Genomic DNA, 20,557 nt, shown 5'->3' on the forward strand with positions numbered 1-20,557 from the left:
TTTGTAAATTCTTCACGAGGAGGTTTGTGAATTAAATATGCAAATGGGGATATGTAGCACCTCCCTACAGGTTTGTAAGTCTCTTCTCTCAGTCTCCACCCAGTCAAATAAAAATATTCATTCAAAATGAATAAATGCAATAATATGGTTTGTCTACTTCTTCCCCTCCCCTCCCTTCCCTTGCAATAATATGGTTTATCTACTTCTTCCCTTCCCTTCCCTTCCCTTCCCTTCCCTTCCCTTCCCTTCCCTTCCCTTCCCTTCCCTTCCCTTCCCTTCCCTTCCCTTCCCTTCCCTTCCCTTCCCTTCCCTTCCCTTCCCTTCCCTTCCCTTCCCTTCCTTTCCCTTCCCTTCCCTTCCCTTCCCTTCCCTTCCCTTCCCTTCCCTTCCCTTCCCTTCCCTTCCCTTCCCTTCCCTTCCCTTCCCTTCCCTTCCCTTCCCTTCCCTTCCCTTCCCTTCCCTTCCCTTCTCTTCCCTTCCCTTCCCTTCCCTTCCTTCCCAGCTCCATTGGTCTTTGATTAGCAAGGATCCATCCACCTCCCTCTGCATTTGTACAAGGTTATTAAGAGTCTCTGTGCTGTTCTGCTGCTTTTCAGGCTGAGTTATCCTATCTATAAAACGCCACGGTAAACAGGCCTAAGACTTTTGACCTTTGAATTAAAATGTGCCTGGGACATCCTGAAAATCTTATTGAAAGCATCTGGTGGTTTAAAGGAGCTAATTAAGTTCGTAAGCACATACAGGATCAGCGTTTTTGTGGTTTAAAGGGTCAGAGAAGAAAGTACAGTCAGAAACACCAAACGAGTGATTAACGAGATTCCAAAATGCGGTCTGGGTCAGCAGAGGCGAGCGGGGCTGGAGGTGGCTGGGGGATGGGATGAGTGGGATGAGAGCCCCCCACCCACAATGAGGGCCATTGCCAGGCCAGGCACTGGGCACAGCTGAGCTGATCTGCTGCTGGCAGGTCCTGCAGTGCCTTAGGCACCATTTTTAGAGCCAGAGACATAAAAAGCTTCAGCCTGGCACAGCAGGGTCAGGTCACACAAGGTGCTGGACGACATCCTGGATGGAGTGTCCCTGGGTGGTGGGAGCTTACAGCATGTAGTTGTGGTCACCAGAACCTCAAGACCACTTTTTCTACTAACCCTAATGCAACCCTAACCTAACTTTAAGCCAAAACCAATGCAATGCAGTGCAACCCTAACCCTAACACAAATGCAATGCAAACCAATGAAGGAAGATACAATGCAATTCAGTGCAGTGCAATGCAGTGCAACCATAACCCTAATGCTGCCAGGAAGCAGTGACCTGCAAGTAGCAGCAGCTGGCTTGGAGTGAAGCCAGGGCACCCAAGCAATGGCAGAGCCAGCAGCATGTCCACATCCTGCAGCCCTTAACAACCAGCACGGAGCTGGGGGCACAGAACCCCCAGAGCTGGGCACAGCCATCAGCTGCAGCAGGGGAAGCACTCAGAGAGCTGAGCACTGAGCCCTGCACAGCTCAATGGGCACTGAGCCCTGGGGTCAGACAGTGGGGCAGCAAAGCAGACAGGCAGCACACTGACTGCTCCAACTCAGTGTATATAAATACACCCCCATGTTTATGAATGTCTCAACCAATGCATATAAACACTTGAAGGGATGATGCGATGAAGATGCAGCCAGGTCTTTCCAGTGCTGCCCAGTGCACTGGGCACAGCCTGAAACCCAGGAGCTGCCTCTGCCCCCAGCAGCACGACTAGGGGGGGACAGAGGGTCTTGCCCATCCCAACCAGTTAAGAGGCCTCTGATTCCAATTCTGTGAACTTCTAAGGTTAATTAAAGGCCTTTCTCAAAGGCCTTGCACAAACTCACATGTATGCATGCGCATGCACCTGTGCGCATGTGTGCACGTGTGTGCATGCCTGTCTGTGTGTGTGTGTGTGCTGCACGGAAGAGGAGAAGATTAAAGGCATTAGGTCACATGGGAGCTACTGCTGGACGGGCCCTACCTGGGATTTGTGTTCTTACAGTTAATAGGATCGCTAGAGCTCAAGGCCGTCATCCCATCAAGATAAATGTCTCTGGTGCCCACTTTTAAGCAATCCGAATTCAATTAGGCTAATTGGAAAACAAGTAAAGAAGGATTGCATTAATATAGCCTTACAGCATGAACCTCCACTCCCCTGCTCTGGAGGGGCACATCAGCAAGGTGAGCCCAGTGCCTGAGCTCATTGGGTGATGCAGAGCAATCAGCAAACAGGGCACAGGCTTCTGATAACGAACATTCCCCTTTTCACCCCGCTCCCACCTTCCCCTCCATGATTTGCTGTCCTGTCCATCACTCAGGACAGTGATCCCTGCTGCACATCACTGGTCTGCAGAGTCCCACCTGCAGGCTGACCTCATTGCTCCCATTCAACATAAAGACCAGAGGAAAGGAAGCAAAACCCACGGCATTTTATGTGCTGATTTCATGGCTTGAAGCCCCACGCCATTCATTTCTCTTAAAAACATCAACAGGACCAAAATTATTCCTGTTTAGATTTCATTATGCACCCACAGGAAGGAGGCATAAGGGACAAGTATGGGGGTATATATACCACTTTGGGAGTGGAAGTATTTTGCTGTATGTTACATTGTGATTAATAGCAAAAATCGTCTTGTTCCTATGTTTGCCAGCTCTGACAGGTGCTGAAGAGGCAGCAATTGTACCAGGACCCAGTTCCCTTCATGGCTTTTACTGTCAGCCTAGAGACTGTCCACATGGATACGCTGCTCCACCTCACCTTGCTGTCTGTCTCCTTTCTCACTACAACAGGCAAAAAGGACTCCCAAGCGTGCCCAGAGCTTCTGGAGGGCCAGACATGTTTTGTGCTGGTTGTGAGTGCCATAAAAACCCAGCTCCAAATTAGAAGAAATTAGGGACATTGCACAGTTCATTCATCTTCACTAATAGAGTTCTTGGGAAATACACATGTAGATTAAAGGAACACAATGGCCCCTGGCTGATTGCTTTGAGTACCCTCCAATGCCCCTCCAATGGTATTGACTTGCTTTTTATATTGTGCACAAAAGCCACACTAACCTTTTCTTGTCTCTTCTGTTGGCCTCTTCCCTCTTTGCCAATGGATGGCTGAGCTCTTTCTGTACACCTCTCCCTTCCCCCCATCTCTTCCAAGCGGCAGTCGGCAACAGCCAACCTCACCTGCAACTATTAGAAGAACCTGAGCAGATCGGGAAAGAATTAACTCCGGGACATCAGCCCATAGACCTTAAAAAGGTGTGGGCAAAGGCAGAAGGAAATCCCACAGACTGGGAGGAGGGCACAGACCAGAAGGGACAGCCCTGCCCTCTTAACCCTCAGCCCCACATCCTCGGCAGGGTATGGGGATGTGAAAACAACTCTTCTTCTATCGGAAGCAATACCTACAACTTGAAAACTGCCCCCATAACTGTCCCCTCAAGCGTTCCTCACGAGGAGGGCCGAAAGGTTGAGGGCAGCTCCCATCCACGTGCATTTTCACTTGGTCTGCAAATACCACTTCGAAGGCAGTCAGGCCCAGGGGCAGCACCCCGACAGCAACAGCTTTTTCCCGCAGTACGTTTTATTCTGTGCACTTAACCCCCGGGCAGTGCCACGTCGAAGCTGCACCGGGGCCGACGTGCTTTCCAAACGCACGGCACGGGCACAGGTTGCGGCTGTCGGGAACCCGGCAGCACAGTGAGGCCGCAGAGCACACAGGGTTTGGAGCCGACTGCCCACCGACCCCTGACCCAAACAACCCGGGGCTCCCGTTCCAGCGCAGCCCCGTCGCACAACGCCCTTCCCGGGCCGGTCCCCGCCGTCCGCCGTCCCACGACGGTTTCCGACGGCGCTCAGCCGGCTCCGCAGCCGCGGTTCACATCGGGCAGCCCGGCCGGGTCCAGCCCCATCGGCAGCCGGGGGCCGCCCCGCCCCGCCCCGCGGGCCCCGGATGGCATCGCCCGGGGCCGCCCGGAGCCGGCGGGGCGTGGCGGCACGGGGGGCTGGGGGGGGGGCTGCGGGCTCCGCCGGCGGGGCCCTGGGGATGCCCTGCCTCCCCCCGCCGGGCCGGAGCGGCGCGGGGCCTCGCCTTCCCCGTCGCCCACCGCCCCCCGGCACTCCTCCCCCGCCCCGAGGAGGGCAGCCGGCTCGCCGCGCCGTGCCGTGCCAGAGCCGCCCGCCCCATGCACCCTCCCGGCGCCCCGCTCGCCATGGCCGAGGGCGCTTTCTCGCTGTCGGCTCCGGCGGCGCGCAGCCCCGGGGGGAACCCGTCGAGGCTGCACAGCATCGAGGCCATCCTGGGGTTCACCAAGGATGACGGCCTCCTGGGCCCCTTCCAGCCCGACGGCGGCGCCGGCAGCGCCAAAGAGGCGGCGGACAAGCGGGGCCCGCGGCACTGCCTCACCAAGGGACCCGCGGAGCCGGCCGAGCACCAGGGCCGCTTCCAAGGTGAGCCTGGCGGGCGGCGGGCAAGTGTCCCCCGCCCCGAGGAGGGCCCGGAGGCGGCCGCGCCGCCGCTCAGCCGTCGGTGTCCCCCCGCAGAGCCGTACTGCCCGAGCAGCGCCAGCCCCGAGCTGCCCGCAGGAGACGGCGGCGACGGGAAACCGTCGGACGAGGAGCAGCCCAAGAAGAAGCACCGTCGGAACCGCACCACCTTCACCACCTACCAGCTCCACGAGCTGGAGCGCGCCTTCGAGAAGTCGCACTACCCCGACGTGTACAGCCGCGAGGAGCTGGCCATGAAGGTCAACCTGCCCGAGGTCCGCGTGCAGGTAACGCCCGCGCTCCGGCGGTCCGGCCCGGTTCGGCTCGGCTCGGCCCCGCGTTCTGTCGTTCGGGAGCCCCGTCCCGGCGCTGCTCAGACCCGCACTCGCGGCGGTGACTGTCGGTTCCGCCGTCCCGGCTGTTCCCCGCCGGGAGAAGCCGCGGGGCCGCTTTCGGTCCGAGCGGCCGCGGGTCAGGGCTCGCAGACCCCGCTGCTGCCGGTCCCTGTGCGGGTGCTGCGTGCCGGGACGGCGGACGGAACCCGTCTGCCACGGGGCTGGCAGTGCGCTGCGGTCCCCGGTGCCGTGGGACACCGAGTAACGCGGCTGTACTTGCAGGTGTGGTTTCAGAACCGTCGGGCCAAGTGGCGGCGGCAGGAGAAGCTGGAGGTGAGCTCCATGAAGCTGCAGGACTCGCCCATCCTCTCCTTCAGCCGCTCCCCGCAGGCGGCCCCGGTGGGGGCTCTGGGCAGCAGCCTGCCGCTGGAGACCTGGCTCGGTCCGCCCGTGCCCGGCGGTGCAGCCCTGCAGAGCCTGCCCGGCTTCGCGGCCCCTCCTCAGGGGCTGCCCACCAGCTACACACCGCCGCCCTTCCTGAACTCTCCGGCCGTGACCCACGCGCTGCAGCCCCTGGGAGCCATGGGACCCCCGCCGCCCTACCAGTGCGGGGCCGCCTTTGTGGACAAGTTCCCCCTGGACGAAGGGGATCCACGCAACACCAGCATTGCCGCCTTGCGCATGAAGGCCAAGGAGCACATCCAGTCCATCGGCAAACCCTGGCAGACCATCTGAACCCTCACCCCCCCCTCCTTCCCTGCGCTGGGATGCGGCCGCTGAGGGTCCCGGGTCCGGGAGGCAGTGGGACGCCCCCGACCTGCTCTGCCGCCGTCATCACCCCGCGTCCCGACTTTGTATTTCGTGTTCCTCTGACCCCCTGTGCCGGGTGCCCTGCGGAGCTGGGGCCGGGCTGTAGCTTAGGAAAAGCTCTCCCACCCTCCCTCGTTGGCTGGATGTTTTAGTTGCAATAAAAGCTGCAGTAGGGCACAGAGCTGCATGGAGTGACTTGGGAGCTGCGGACCACGGGGTCCAGGGAGGGTCCTCTGCTTTGTGACATTCAGCAGCACCGCTGGCACACAGGGTCTGTGCATGGAGGGGCTACCAGGGCTACCAGCCCCCAGGGTCCTCCTCACCCCCATTGTGGCCATGGTGCTCCCTCAGGGCCCTGCTGGGGTCATGTCCCAGTGGTGTTTGCCATCCTCACACAGTTTTGCAGGTCTAAATCCCTTTTTGCCACCCCACCCCGTGCTTCTGGCCCTCACTGTCTCCACAGAAGGACTGGAGGGTCCTGCAAGCCCTGTGTTCCCCAGTGGCTGCACTGGGAGGGGGATGGCTGTACTGGGGCTGAGTGTTTTGGGTCTGAGAGCTGTGGGGCTGGGAGCTGTAGGGCTGAGCACTGTATGAATGAGTGCGCAGAGCTGAGCAAGTCCTTTGGGGCTGAGGGCTGCTGGGCTGAGTGCTGCAGGTTTGAGTACTGGGGGGCCGAGGACTCTGGGGCTGAGCACTGTGAGGTTGAATGTTGCAGGGCTGAGCACTGCGGGGTTGAGATTCAAGGGGCTGAATGCTGAGGGGCTGAGCACAGCAGGGCTGTGTTGTGGGCTCAAACACTGAGGGGCTGATCAAGTGCTGTGGGGTGAATGTTGTGGGGCTAAGCACTGTGGGGCCAAGTGCTGTGAGGCTGAATGCTGTGGGGCTGGATGCTGTGCTGCTGAGAGCTGTGGAGGTGAAAACTGCAGAGCTGAACACTAGGGTCTCTGTGGGGCTGAGTGCTGTGAGGCTGAATGCTGTGGGGCTGGATGCTGTGCTGCTGAGAGCTGTGGAGGTGAAAACTGCAGAGCTGAACACTAGGGTCTCTGTGGGGCTGAGTGCTGTGGGGCTGAATGCTGTGCTGAGAGCTATGGAGATGAAAACTGCAGGGCTGAGCACTGTATGATCACTGTGGGGTTGAATTCTGTGGGGCTAAGAGCTCTGGAGCTGAGAGCTGTAGGGCTGAATGCTGTGGGGCCAAATGCTGTGGGGCTGAACGCTGTTGGGTTGGGGGTTGTGGAGCTGAGAACTGTAGGGCTGAGTGCTGTGGGGCTGAGAGCTGTGGGGCTGAGAGATGTGGGGCTGAATGCTGTCAGGGCACAGGGCCGCTCACCCCCTGCAGCACAGCACCCTTCCTGAGCCACCTCAGCTATAGCTGCAGCATCCCCTTTTTTTCCCATTATCTCCGTTACTGCCCGTAATGGGGCTGAGAAGCTGTAATGAAACTGCCCTTCTCCTCCGCTGGGCACGGGGCGCTCTGCACACTCTGGAGGTTGTGGCAATTAACGTTTCTCATTAGGGAAAGGAGAAGGATGCACAAGCGCCCTTATTGTGTCCCAGGGACGATTCAATGCCGGCCGGGAGGCCTTTCCTTTCACCATTTCCCACTCGTTGTGGCCAGACAAAGGCTGGCTTCTAATTATATTTTCACAATCTGTGCATATCTTTAAGAGCCCTGTCAGGAGCAAGCATGTCAGCTCCGCTCAGCTTCACTTCGGGGAGCTCTTTAACCTCAGATAGCAGTTTCTAAGCATCCCTCCGCAGCCTCCTTCGCAGCAGCCCCCTTCCCTCGCCTCCCCCCGTGTCCACGGAGCGGGTGCAGTTAATCACTGGGATCCCTCTATTTCGGAAGCGCTTCCCCTCCTGCTCCGCAATCCCACGTGCATCACCTGGCTGGAACACCCTCATGGCTCACGGTCAGCAAGCAGCGCCCCGAGGTCTGGGGGTGCTCCGAGGTCTGGGGGTTCTCCCTGGGGTCCAGGGGTGCTCGCCCACCTTTTCTTAGAGCACCCCCCCCCGCCGCCCGCTGTCCCCTCTGCCTCCCGCATCCCGCACGGCCGCCAGTTGGACCCGCTACGTTCCGCCCGGCGCTGCGGGGCATTGCGGGCCCCCATTAGCTCTCATCAAACTCTTTATCCTCAACTCTCAGGCGAAAGACGACGCGCTGCGTCCGGCTGCGGGGACGGGACTCATCCACGGCCATACGGAGCAGCTCCTTTGTCCCCCCGCATCCCGCACGGGATTACCGGCCGCTGTGTGCAGCCGCATCCTCCGACGAAAGTGATGGTTTTAGCGCCTCAGCCACCTGAAGGTGCAGAGGTAAATGTTTTCGGAGCCAATAAAGGGCCGAGCACAAACACACCCGCACCCCGCCTGGTTTTCTGTCTTCCTGCACTTTCCGATTGTCCCGTTCCATTTTAAAATCCCATTTGTTCCGTTTGTTGTAAATATCTTCTCCTCCTTAATTGGGTGCTGAGTCTAATAATCCTGCCTCGGCTTGTTAACTGTACAATAGCAGTCAGAGTTAATGACCCATTAGTGATTAATTCCTTAACCAGCATCTAATTGCTCACTGTAAAACCTTTTCTTAAAACTGGATTAAATCATCTAGATCCTTAACCACTTCTTTGCTCTAACTGCGCTAAGGCTCTTAGCGCGGCCATTTCTGCCGGAGCTCTTTCTCCTTTTGCTTCAATTCCATCAGCAGGACCGTGCTGACAACGCCTGCTCCCGACCTGTGCAGCACCAGAGCTCCGAGGGAGAGTCGCAGCAATAAAGCAGCTGCAAATGGAGCTATTAAAAGCTGCGTCCCCCTGTGATGGAGCTGTTTGTAGGCAGGAGGGTGCGCTGGGTGCTGGCTGCACTGAGGGCACAGTGCTGGGATCCTGGCTGTGCCCGTTCCACCTTTGTGGGGTGGGCAGAGGCCGTGGGGACCAAACCCATCTCCGTATCTCTTTCATCCACTACATCAAGCTGTTGGGCTACGTGGGAGGGGCAGCTGATGTCACCTGCCTGCACGTGTGCAGGGACACAACCAGAAGCCAGGGAGGAGACACGGATTAGAGCGAGGTGCTGCCATCCTGACAGCACTGCTGGGCTTTCTGGTAGGACTAATGTTGTGTCTTCTCTATTTTGCTAACGCATGACGTGAATGGTGGCTGACACGTCAGCCCTTTGGCGTATGAAGTTCCTGCCCCACTAAGAACTGTGACATAAGCCCTGAGATATTTGGTCCTGCATAGAAAAGAGGTTAAAATCAGCAGGTCAGGGCACCTGGGGGAGAACAGTGATGGGGATTTGGATGGTGTTAGGAGGAAGCAGAGCTGCAGCTCAGGCTGTTGGTATATGGGAGGGAGCAGTGCAGTGAGCAGAGGATGCAGTCCCAGCATGAGGTTCTATAAAGCCAGGTACAAGGAGTATACCTGTGTTCTGGCAACCTGCACCATCAGTCCCAGCTGGGGGATGTAAGGATGGAGCAAAAAAGGACCTGGGGCACTGGTGGACATGAACCAGCAGTGTTCCCTCACAGCCCAGAAAACCAACTGCATCCCAGGCTGCATCCAAAGCACGGTGCCCAGCAGGGTGAGGGGGGATCTGCCACTGTGAGACCTCACCTGGAGGGCTGCAAACAGATGGGGAGTGCTCAGTGCTCAGTGAGGAGGGACACAGCAATGATCGCAGGGATGGAACAGCTCTCCTATGAGGACAGGCTGAGAGCTGGGGCTGTGCAGCATGGAGAAGGCTCCAGGGAGAGCAGCCTGCCAGTATCTAAAGGGGAGCTGCAGGAAAGAGGGGGGCGGACTCATTAGCGGGGTCTGTGGTGACAGAACAAGAGGGAAGTGGCTTCAAGCTTAAAGAGGGCAGATTTAGGTTGGATATACAGATGAAGTCTTTCACACTGAGGGTGGTGGTGCCCCCTCCCAGGGTCAGGCTGGATGTGGCACTGATGGAGCTGCTGCCCCCATTGCACTGCAGGCACCGGAACCGCGGTGCTGCGGCGCCCCCTGGCGGTCACAGCGGGTACAGCAGGACAGCCCGCACCATCAGCGCCATCTGCTGCAGCGCCGGGACCGGACCGAGCAGGAATAAAGTATAAAATGAAATAGGGAGCGTGATCATTGCCGAAACATACAAGAATACGTGTATTTAGGTATCTTACACAACGGAAATCTTGTTTACAGAAAAGAAACCTTGCTGATTATCTGATACAATCAAGTGCTTGTGAAACATAGTCTCTTGTGGAAAGTGTTGGAGTTCTTCGTGTTTAGAGACTTGCTTTCAGCTCGGAGTGCTGTCCTTCATGTTCACAGCCTGAAGCAGATACTCCATCATCTGATAAAAAGAGAGAGAAACAAAACGGCATTTATAGAGCAGGCCTGGCAGGAGATACTCCCTAAGCTCATCAGCCTCATATACAGAGAGACATAATTTGTCCTGATCAGCTTAATAACCAATGGGCAAAGTAAGAGGAAAGTCATTTCCCAGGGAACTCTGCCTGCCGTCTTGATATAATGCCTCATTACTGTCGAAAAGCCAAGACACAGGAACAGTTTAAAGCTCATTTTCCAACTTACTCTTACACCAAGGCCAGCTTGCAGGACAGATTTCCCTTCTGATCTTTATTATTTCAATTGCAATTGACTCACAGAATAAAGAGCAGGCAAAGTCTTCCTTTTGCCCACTGCTGTTTGAAGGCACAAGGATGGAACTCAGGTCCTCCACCTGCAGCTGAATCCCCAGCACTGTGATGCTCAGTTCTCTCCCATTTAGACTGACTGTTTTGATACTCATCCTACTGTGTTTTGGTCTTTCAGAAATGGTTTTCTTCTTATTACTGCTCTTGAGAACAGCACAACATGAGCACTGATGGTGGATAATGCTCAGAGCAAATCAGAGCTCGCACCCAAGGCTCTGAGTTGAGTCACCTAAAGGGCAGACCTGAATTTACTGCTGCAGCCTTTGACTTCAGTAACTTCCAATCTATGATTCTCGATTCAAAACCTGCACTGGTGAAAACTTGAAAGAGTCCATGGAACAGAGCCCTTCCCAACAGTGTCTGCCCTCAGTGATGCCCAGTGGAGCAGCTCCCTGTGCTCAGCAGCACAGCCCTGCTCCCTGCCTGCAGCTGCCCTGGTCACTATTCGGTCCTAGGGAAGGTATTTCATCACTGCACAGCAGAGCTCACAAAACACTCTTGCTCACATTTCAGTACCTCCTATTGGGGCAGTTTCATAGTGATCCAATTCCAAACACAGGGTCTGCTTCCTCCCACAGCCAGTTTCTGTTTCAAACACATTACGGCTGGAAAAGCACTGAGAGCCAAACACAAACATCCCATAACCACTACCCCACCACCATCAGTTTAATCAGCCACCTGACTCCCAGCCACCATCCCCATAGGCAGACACCTCCACAGAGCATTAACAGGAAGAGCCTGGGCCAAGTGTGTGCAAGGTGCACACTTTGCACATTGGAAGTTAAAGGTTCTATGGCAAAATGAGTCTCTGCTGCTGGTCACATATCATGGTTGCATGGGAGATGTGATTTATTTTGCCACTCATTTGATAATTCTGCAGAGTTAAGGCAATGTTAATCCACGTATTTGTTATTACTCCATTATTATTCCACACATACATTCAGTGTCTGACCAAAAAAAATAAATAAATAAAAGAAGAGAAAAAGGTGGATATTAATTTAGGGCAAAAGCACACAGATGTGAATAGAATTCAATAAGGGCAACATCTGGCCATTTAAGTATGATTTATTACCATATGCTTTTAGAAGTTAAAATATTTCCCTCTCCATATAGCATAATGGAGTTTGTCTAACTGGATTACAGAGCTGCACACTGCAGAAATGAGGAGGAGACAAACAGCTTTTCCTCTCTAGACCGTATCAATCACAGTTATTTTAAACATCACTGTCATAAAGCCACAGCCAGAAACAAACACACAGACAGCGTTCACATCAGTGCTGTAAGAGACTTAAATCACAGCTTAATTTAATGAGTAAATCCTTATCCTTCCTCAAGTCAGCAGCAATGATTTCAGTGCACTGGGAATTCAGGAGGGAGAGCAGGGCGAAGTTAGCTTAGGAATACACACTGCTGGAGGAGATGGAAAGAAAAACCCTTCTCACCAACACCTTTAAAGGTGTGCATCACCCTTTCTAAACCATTTCAATGCTGCCCAAAGGAACTGTGCAGCTCCATCACCATCCTGGAACCTGATGCTTTACAAAGAAAGGAGTTGTGCCCTAAGTTCTGCAAGCCTTCTTTTGGACCTCCACTACCTTCTGTAAAACCTCACCAACATCTTTCTGAGTACATTTCACAGGATTTTCCAGAGGAACAGGCATGAATCTGTACCAAAGCCATATCTCATGAACTAGCACTCATACCCACCATTGCTTAAGGGAAGAAGGGGTTGGATTAATGATGGCACGCATTAAAGTTTGATTTTATGGGACCAAACGTGACCAGCAGCGGTCAGCATCATCAGACAGACACACTGATGCCCAGGGAAGGGATTTGGGTGTGCTGAGGGCAGGGCTGGGAGCAGCTCTGCTCCACGATGAGGTGTCTCAGAAACCAGAGCAGGTAACAGCAGCCAGAACACACAGCCCATGTAGGGCAGCTCTATACGGGCTGCTCTTTGCCTTCTCCCTGCATGCACACCTGTTTTTCACACCAGCTCAGTTCTGCTGGGTTGACACAGAACTTGCTGCTGACAAAAAGTGCCAGAAAAAAGAAAAAAAAATGTTAACAACCAGGGAGCTGGAAGAGAATCCAGACACTGAGACCTGTGGAACACTTGTTGAGTTTATGTCCGACTGCAAATCAGTTCATACAGCACACTGTAAGTGACCAACTATCCCTAATCAAGAGCAAAATCCTGCTTTACCGAATAATTGCTGTGTTAGACACATTTCTGATAACACTCAGGACAGTGCAGGAGTCAGATGGAGCCGGTATACCACTTCAAAACAAAAGGTGACTGTAAGGAATGTTTTCACATCTTGTCTTACTTACATCTTTCCAGCTGCTGCTGTCATCTGTCTCCCCAGAGTTCCTGGTGTGCCAGGGAAGCTCTCCTTTTGAGAAGTGAGCACTTTTATTTTCATTCCCCTCCAGCAGCTGAAGCAAATGTTTGGACATTTCTTCCCGCTGCAGATAGTCATCCAGCTGCTTGACATTTTCAGGTGATGCTGAAAATGGGTTCTTGTTTTCTTCTTCATATGCATAAGGAATATCCCCAGTACTCTTTTTCCCCATTAAATGCCCTGTGAGAACAAGGACTGTGGCATGAAATTCATCCAAACAGGCAAAACATGGCTTTAGGAGTTCAAACATCAGCTAGGAGTAGTGATGGAGGGAGGGGAGAAAAAGGGAAGGGAGGGAAAGGAGGGAAGGGAAGATGTCAAAACTGAAGCACAGCAGGGAGTGAAGGTGTTGTCAGTGTTACACACAACTGATTTCATGCCCTGGCAATGGGAGCGCTGCTACAAACCGGACAGAGATAACCAAGCATTTTGCTGGGAACTAGGGAGAAGCACCTGGTTAGAACTGGTGGAACAAGTCAGTTGTGGGTGGAGAAGCCGAAAGTTCAGACTTCCCACGCCTTGATGTCGGATGTGGGAACTCGCCCCGTGCATCCATAGCCCGGCCGGCGCTCCCGGGACGGAGCCGGGAAGAAGACCCGACGGCGGCATCAAGCAGCAGCACGGAGCCCCCGGGGCGGACATCGGAGCGCGGGGGGCGGCACGGAGACTTACCCACAGCCCAGTGGCTGCCGCGGGGGTAGATCTTGGTGAGCGCGGGGGACCCGCCGGGCTGCAGAGGGGCCGCTCCGCCCTGCGCAGCCAGCAGAGCCAGCAGAGCCAGCAGCGGCAGCGCGCCGGGCCGCCGGGGGCCGCCGCAGCCCATCGTGCCGGTACCGCTTCCCCTGCCCGTGCCGGTGCCGGTGCCGCTTCCCTGCCCGCCCCGCCGTCGAGCCGCACTCCGCTGCGGGCCGGCCCCCGCCCGGCTTCGCGCTCCGGCTCCGGCTGCGGCTGGGACGAGCGCTGCCGCCGCTGCAGCCGCCGACCCCCATTTATACGGAGCCGGGACCGGGCGAGAGCGGAGCTCCGGCGCCTGACGCCTCCTCACGGGGCCGGGGCTGCGGCCGCCCCCGGCCCCCCGTGCCGCCGTCCTGCCTCCGGCGGGGGCGGGGGCCTCCGCGGGCAGCCCGGACCCCCCCGCCCGCCTCCCCGCCCCGGAGGGCTCCCGGCGGGGGGATGCGGGGGGGTTCAGTCCCGGAGCTCAGCCCCAGCGCTGCCTCACACCGTGCTCCCCGACGGCTCGTCCCGGTGCCGCTCGTCCCTCCCCGCCGGGCCCTGGGCGCGTTGTCCCGGTGCCGTCGGTGCTCCGGGATGTCCCCGCGTCCCGCAGGCAACCGGGCTGTGGCAGCTCTGATTCTAATGGAGACACCGCCCAAAACGGCGCTCGGGGCCGTTTTCACCAGCAGTTTTGTTTGCAAAACAGGAATTCCCGAGGAGCGGGTTCTCCCCTCGGGTCCCTGCGGAGGGCGCGGGGGGCTTTGCTGCAGGGACCCACAATGGGGCACGGGGCTCAGAAGAAATGGGGTAGGGGATGGCCGTAGCACGGTGCAGTTTTACCGTTGTCGGCGCAGGTTCTCATGTGTAGGCACTAATTTACACCCTAAAGCAAAGTGCCATCGTCACGGCCTGGAGCGGGGAGCCGGGTGACATCTCCATTGCAGGAAGAAGACAAAAGTCGAAATGAATCTTACCTTCTTCAGAGAAAACGAGAACATGTTCACAGAAGTAATTTGCCCCTTTGGATGGAAATACCTGGACGGGCTGGGAAGTTTTTAAAGGAGCTTAGGGGGGAAAAATGACCGAACTCAAAGCACAAAGTGACTTTAAGCACCTAGGCAAAGAGTTTCTTTTTAATTTCCAGTATCACCTGAAGTTACTGTTTCGAGTATTTATGAATACAACTCGGGTTTGCAGCACTTTCTCCTCGTGACGTTCCAGAGCTGGATAGATGTGTTAATGAATGGAAAGATTTCCACCCTGCTGAGAGCCAGAAGGAGAGGGTGGGTGAATCCCTGGAGGGGATGACAGAGGGCTGTAAAGGCCACCAAGAGGCAGAACACAAAAACACTCCAAAGAGGCCTCAGTGGAGTGAAGGTGGATGGATGAGTGTCAGAAGGACGTGCAGCCCTGATGTGCTGCTCGTCCCCGAGGGGAACAGGCCACAGGGGTGAAGCCATGTGGAATTGGTTGGTGCGGCCATTCTGTGTCGGGAGAAACGTCATGAAGTTGTAGATGCTGTTAACAGAGCTGACTGTGAGGCATTGCCAGGTCCTGCAGCTGACCCCACAGGGCTGCATGGAGCCGTACCCACAGTGCTTCCTGCTGGAAGCTGCCATGGATGTAAAGTAACGCAATTACTGGGCAGATTATCCGGCTCAAGCACTTCTGAAGTCAGTTGTGTACCCTACTGTATGAGCTAAATTGTTCCCTTGTTTAGTCTCAGTTTATTGCATCTCCTTTTATCGCTTCATGTGATTCACTCTTTCATTTTGGTTATTCATTACGCATTCTTGTTTAATTTACAATGGCATTCTCATGCCTCAGTCAGGAGTTTCACTGTGCAGCACGGCTACGGAAAACAAGTGCTCTGTGCTGAGTGACAGCATCGCCATCCGTGGGACACCCCAATTGCTCATCTCCATTCAAGCCAGGAAATGAAAAATTCAGGAAAAAGGGGGGAAACAAAGTTTATTTTCAGAAAAAACAACAGCACCAAAGCAGAACGTTTGGCTTCACCTTTCTCATATTTTCTATGTGCAGGACACGTCTGTGTTCATCCCACATGCTAAAGGTTGTGCTTTCACGTTGGGTCTCACTTCACACTGCCTTGGGTTGCTCTGCCTTGAGGCTGCTCCTGGAGCACTTCTGATTTTATATCTTGTCTTTTGGTCTTAATTTGTTTCCCTGTAGGTCGTTACAGTTATGGTGAAACGTAATGATCTGCAGGGGGGAATCAAGGTAGGGTTTGAGGTGTGTTTTTTTCTTTGTCATGAAGTTAATACAGACCTCTATTGAAGTCCCTCAGGCATTCAGCTGAGCCATTTGAAGCAACCCAGCAACAGAAACTCCAATTGAGGAATTTGGGTCTTTTTGGAAGAGAAAACCACAGTTGTGCAAAATGGAAGCAACTCTGAAGGCCTGCCTGCCTTTTTTTAGCCTTACCTTTGCTTTGATGCTGACAATCATCCTGAAAGTCAATGAGAACACGTGGGGGGACTGAGTCCTATGGGATACTCTTCTGCCCCAAAGAAGGAACCCAGTAACATCTACTTGTATGTGAGTTTCAAGGAGCAGCTCTCCTTGATCTGCCCACATGTCAAAGTGAGAGACTGCGTGGAAAGCATCACTGGGTTTAATGCCGTTCTTACAGCACCACTGTTTATTTTGTATCCTTTGCATTTCAGACAAATGTGGACCGCCGGTGAATCAGATTTTATGGAAATAAAAGGGGATGAAAGAAAAACGCTGCACCTCTCACCGCCTTTTGTAGCGGTTCTGACGTTACAGATAGCTCTGATATATGTACAGAGCAAACAGGGGTTTAAGCATATCAGCAATGTAATAACGGAGCGATCACCGGGGAGTGCTCTGCAAATGTTGGAGATGCTGAATGGTGCAGGGCGAGGTGGGGGGCAGCGCTCTGCAAACAGACAGAACATAAAACTACAGAGCCTTCCCCATGGGAAAGGACCCCTAAAGGCCCTCAGGCCCCACTCCATGCAGTGCACAGGGACACCCACAGCTCCATCAGTGCTCACAGCCCACACAGCCTGACCTTGGCTGTCTGTAGGGATGGGGCACCACCACCTCTCTGCCCTTATTGTGAAGAGCTTCATCTTGTTGATGTTCTTGTGAAAGGAGCCCCGCAGCTTTGCAGAGGTGAACGATGTGGTGTGCATTTATTTAACAAGGCAAAGTTTAAGAAATTTGGCACTCTTTGTGCTGCTGAAGTCCTAAGGCTTGAACTGTAGGCCTTGAACCAATGTGGACCTCTGGATGAATCTCACAACACATTATACGTCATCAGTATCCAATCATTAACCAAATATATATGACCATTAGCAAAATACATATCTTGGTGCCTAATTAGCAAGAGATGTAGCTTACATAAGGCGTTATGAAATGTGTTGGCCTTTCCTTGTTCAGAGGCATGATGTCAAGGCTCAGCAGTACACAAACTCCTTGGTTCCTCCTTGAGCCTTGGCCAGGCTGGAGGTAGAATCCAAAAAGGGAGAATTAAAACAGATGTTCCCATGCTTGGAGGTATGTAAGCTTGTTTATTCAGCAGTATAAAAGCTGGACTCTCTAATAGTGAACCTGGAGGTCTCACCTTCCAGGACCTTCCAGCTGCCAGGAACTCTGCACAGATAAAGGCACAGAGAGCAGCTTGGGGATGGGGCTGACATTGCAGTCCAAGCTCCATCTAAAGAACTTCCTCAGCTGCAGCTGAGTTAGTGCAGCTCCCAGCAGGTGACTCATCCACCAGCTTGGTAGTCTGCAGATAAACCTATGGGAAACAAGATCAGAGGAAATAGAAAACCATGCATTTTTTTATTCCCCATTGCCAACTTCCTTCCATTTATAGCTGCTGGTGCTGAATTCATAAGTGTCGTTTGTGTTTGAGAAACTAAAACAGAAGAAACTTCATTGCAGAAGGGCTGCTGCTAGGCAGAGCACTGAGCAAGCAGAGGTGACAGGAGGGGCAGAGCCAGGAAGCCCCCGGCTCCAGCCACAAAGCACAGCAGTGAAGCAGCTGCAAAAAGGGGATGTTCACTGGAAGCAGGAGCTGGTGCAGCTCCTTGGGCCTTGGGGCTCACACACAGCCCCAGCCATGCAGCAGATGCTGGAGCTGATGTGTAGGCATCACACCTTCCAAACACACCTTTCAGTTCAGCCAGTGTGACCTTCGCTGTCCTGGGAGCTGCTGCCCTAACATCATCACAAACAGAATGGAGCTTTGTCCAGAGCAGCTTTGCTTGTCAGACTCAGATCCAGATGTATGTTCAGTTTTCAGATGGCTTCAGAATGGGGATGATGCCCACATCCACATCAGATTTTCATATATCTCTATAGGTGATACACACACCCCATAGAGGATTTCAATTTCTGCTGGTAGCATCACCACACGCAGACGATAGAGAAGCAGAGTTGGCTCTGTGTACCAAAGCAAGGTGCTGGAGCACAAGCAGTGACATGAAGAGTAGAATAGGCTATAGCCAAGCTATAGAGCAGGGAAACATTAACTTTTTGTCCTTTGCATTTTGTTTGCTTTAGGCCCATAAGATGTTCAAAGAAACACTGATAAAACCCATGCAGGCAGAGGAAAGCACCATTTTCATCACTATTGCTCACTATCTTGATTAAACACAGAGAGAAAGGACCATCTGACAAGGCTGGGCGGGTCGTGTAGGCACCCCATGTCCTCCTGGTGGGACTGACAGCCATCGCAGGACAGACGTACAGCAGCCCTCTGCTTTCTCTCCCTTTTGCCTTTCAAAGCAACCTCAGCAGCAGGCTTGGGGCTCTTGACTGAGTAAGAAAAGACAGTGAGAGCAATGTGTGACTAACAGAGAAGGCAAAGAGAAGTCTGAGCTGCCCTTACTGCGCTGTGAAGAGGTGAGTGCTGAAAGCATTTCCCCCTGGGTGTAAACCCTGTCAGCAGCACTGCTGTTCCGAGTCAGAAAAGCAAGGCTGTTAGCATTGTGTAAAGCATTCCTTCTGCAAAAAGCATGTGCTGCATCATTTGCATTTTTTTTCTCTGAGAAAAAAGAGACGTGATTAACCAGGCTTCATATACAGCATCGCTTCCTCTCTGCTGAGAAAGAGGCTTCATATTCTGCATTGACAGAAGCACTATGATTACAGCACAAACGCTCTCACAGAGCTGTGTAAGGCCTTGGCACTGCAAGGCAGCTTAAACCTTCAGGTGGTTTCATTTCACATCCGCTCACTGCCGTGAGCTAGAACTTCAGTGCAAGGAAGGGTTCACATGGTGCCCACAGAGCTCGGTGCCTTATGGCTCTGGATGCTATCAGTGATCTATCTCATGGTGTTTCTTTGCTCCTCCAGAAACACCCTGGATATGAGGACCTCTCAGGCTAGCCAGCATTTGCTTTTCCTTTTCCCAGGCGCTTTGATGAGTCTGTTCTACTCACAGACCCAACAGAGAACAACCAACCAAACTGCACTGGCTCCTCTGAACCTGGGTGTTTAAATGGTGCACCACAGGCCCTCACTTTGTGACAGTCTGGTCTTCAGTTCTCGGATACCTCAACAAATGGATGCAGTGAGGAGCAAGAAGTCATCAGCATCAGACACCCCATTCCTACACCAACATGGAGCTCCCTGGAGGCAGGCATCTGAAATCAAGAAGGTAAATGGAGCTGTGCTGTCATGCACACCACTGAAGAGCAGGTACAGCAGGTACATATAATGCAGTATAATAAGAGCAGGGAACGCAGGCACAACTGCATTTCACCCTACCACGTGAGTCAGTTCCATGGGATGGGGTTATCAGGGAGTCAAAGTGAGATGCAGCCTCTCTCTCTCCAGAATTACAACCTTCTGAGCACAGCTAAGTTAATCCCGGCTGCTTTTTGGCTGACTTTTATTTCCTCAACACAAAATTCCCATCAAAATGGGCTGAATTCATCATCAGAGTTACGTGCAAAGTCCCACTCTCAAAGTTAGAACTGTGACTGTAGGAGAGTGGGAGTAAATTCTAATTTGAGGAACACCACCCATACACTGACCCCAAAATTACTGCATTTTTACTTAACCGTGGTGGCACACTTCCAGAAAGACTGCATGAAGAGTAAACTACATTACCCTTGACAGGCTCTTTATTATACTCAATTCTAATTCTACACAAATTGATAAGGAATAACTCATTTTTATATTAGAATTTGTTGTGCAAACTGCTTAGTAGGACACAAAAGAAGCACAGTACTTGGAAGAACCCAGCAGCTGCCTGCCTTTCAGTTAGAGCAGAAGCGGTGCCATTGTTGTATAATGGTGTATTTCTGCAGAGGTGAGGGATTACAGAAGCAACACAACTCCATAGGAAAAAAAGCATCATGCTGTTCCTCATCAGAGCTACAAAAACAAAGCATGCAAAGAAAACAGGTTCTGCTTTGTTGATGGTACAATACTGACACTGGAAGCCAAGAAGACCCAGAACTTCACTTAAGACTGTCCTTAGCTTAAAGCAAAAGATCAATTTTATATTTGACACTCTTCAGGTGTCATAGACAGAACAACACATCCTCAAAACAGGAATCTGGGTTATGCTTTTCCCTTACTGGTAATATTACTGGGCACACAACTGCGCTTTTCATCTAGTAATTTGGGTACCTGTAAAGCCCCAGGAAGAAAATTGTTGGCTTTATTTCACAGCTAGAAACACAAAGGCAAAAAGGTCAACAGCCTGAATTCTAGAATCATGTCGTGACCCAAAAAATCAGGTCCTTCCCTTCTTCATCTCTAGAACATGAAGGAGCAAGTTTCACGTTCAGAGAAAAGAAGTTTCCATTTCTCAATAAAGAGTGAAAATTTCTTTCTGTTTTATTGTTTTTGTTGTCATTTTTCCTTCCTCCAGGCCATATCCAGACGGTTTTCTTTAGGCATCAGTGTGACCAAACTCCTACAACTCATCCTGTTCCAACATGTATGCCATGTCTTTGTAAGTGCTGACAGAACACCTCATAAGGTCGGGAACAGAAACAGCAAAATACCTGGATAGGAAGGCAGGAGAAAGCAAGGAGAGCCTCCATCACACCGCAGTCTGTGTGCACTGCACCCACAGAACACTGAGTACATGAGCTGCTCCA

General features: G+C 53.2%; 2 protein-coding genes across 4 annotated transcripts; one reads left to right on the forward strand and one right to left on the reverse strand.

Moving 5' to 3' along the window:
• The first annotated feature begins 3,970 nt into the window (after positions 1-3,970).
• Positions 3,971-5,810, forward strand: RAX (retina and anterior neural fold homeobox). 3 transcript variants are annotated; one of them, XM_015887184.3, is made up of 3 exons: positions 3,971-4,452; positions 4,546-4,775; positions 5,106-5,810. In XM_015887184.3, exons 1-3 carry the CDS (start codon positions 4,188-4,190, stop codon positions 5,556-5,558), a joined length of 948 nt encoding a protein of 315 aa, XP_015742670.1. In that variant the 5' UTR covers positions 3,971-4,187; the 3' UTR covers positions 5,559-5,810. The 3 variants fall into 3 exon arrangements, with proteins under 3 accessions (XP_015742670.1, XP_085384574.1, XP_085384573.1); XM_085528448.1 differs by having other exon boundaries at positions 4,001-4,775; XM_085528447.1 differs by having other exon boundaries at positions 4,039-4,763.
• Positions 5,811-9,745: 3,935 nt separating this feature from the next.
• On the reverse strand, positions 9,746-13,680 carry GRP (gastrin releasing peptide). Its single transcript, XM_015887178.2, has 3 exons — positions 13,404-13,680; positions 12,661-12,911; positions 9,746-9,962 (listed from the first exon to the last, which is right to left on the reverse strand). Exons 1-3 carry the CDS (start codon positions 13,552-13,554, stop codon positions 9,909-9,911), a joined length of 456 nt encoding a protein of 151 aa, XP_015742664.1. The 5' UTR covers positions 13,555-13,680; the 3' UTR covers positions 9,746-9,908.
• Positions 13,681-20,557: the final 6,877 nt, after the last annotated feature.

Source organism: Coturnix japonica, chromosome Z (genome assembly GCF_054131305.1).
Source record: "Coturnix japonica strain WE chromosome Z, WE-NBRP24, whole genome shotgun sequence".
NCBI classification, from domain to species: Eukaryota; Metazoa; Chordata; class Aves; order Galliformes; family Phasianidae; genus Coturnix; species Coturnix japonica.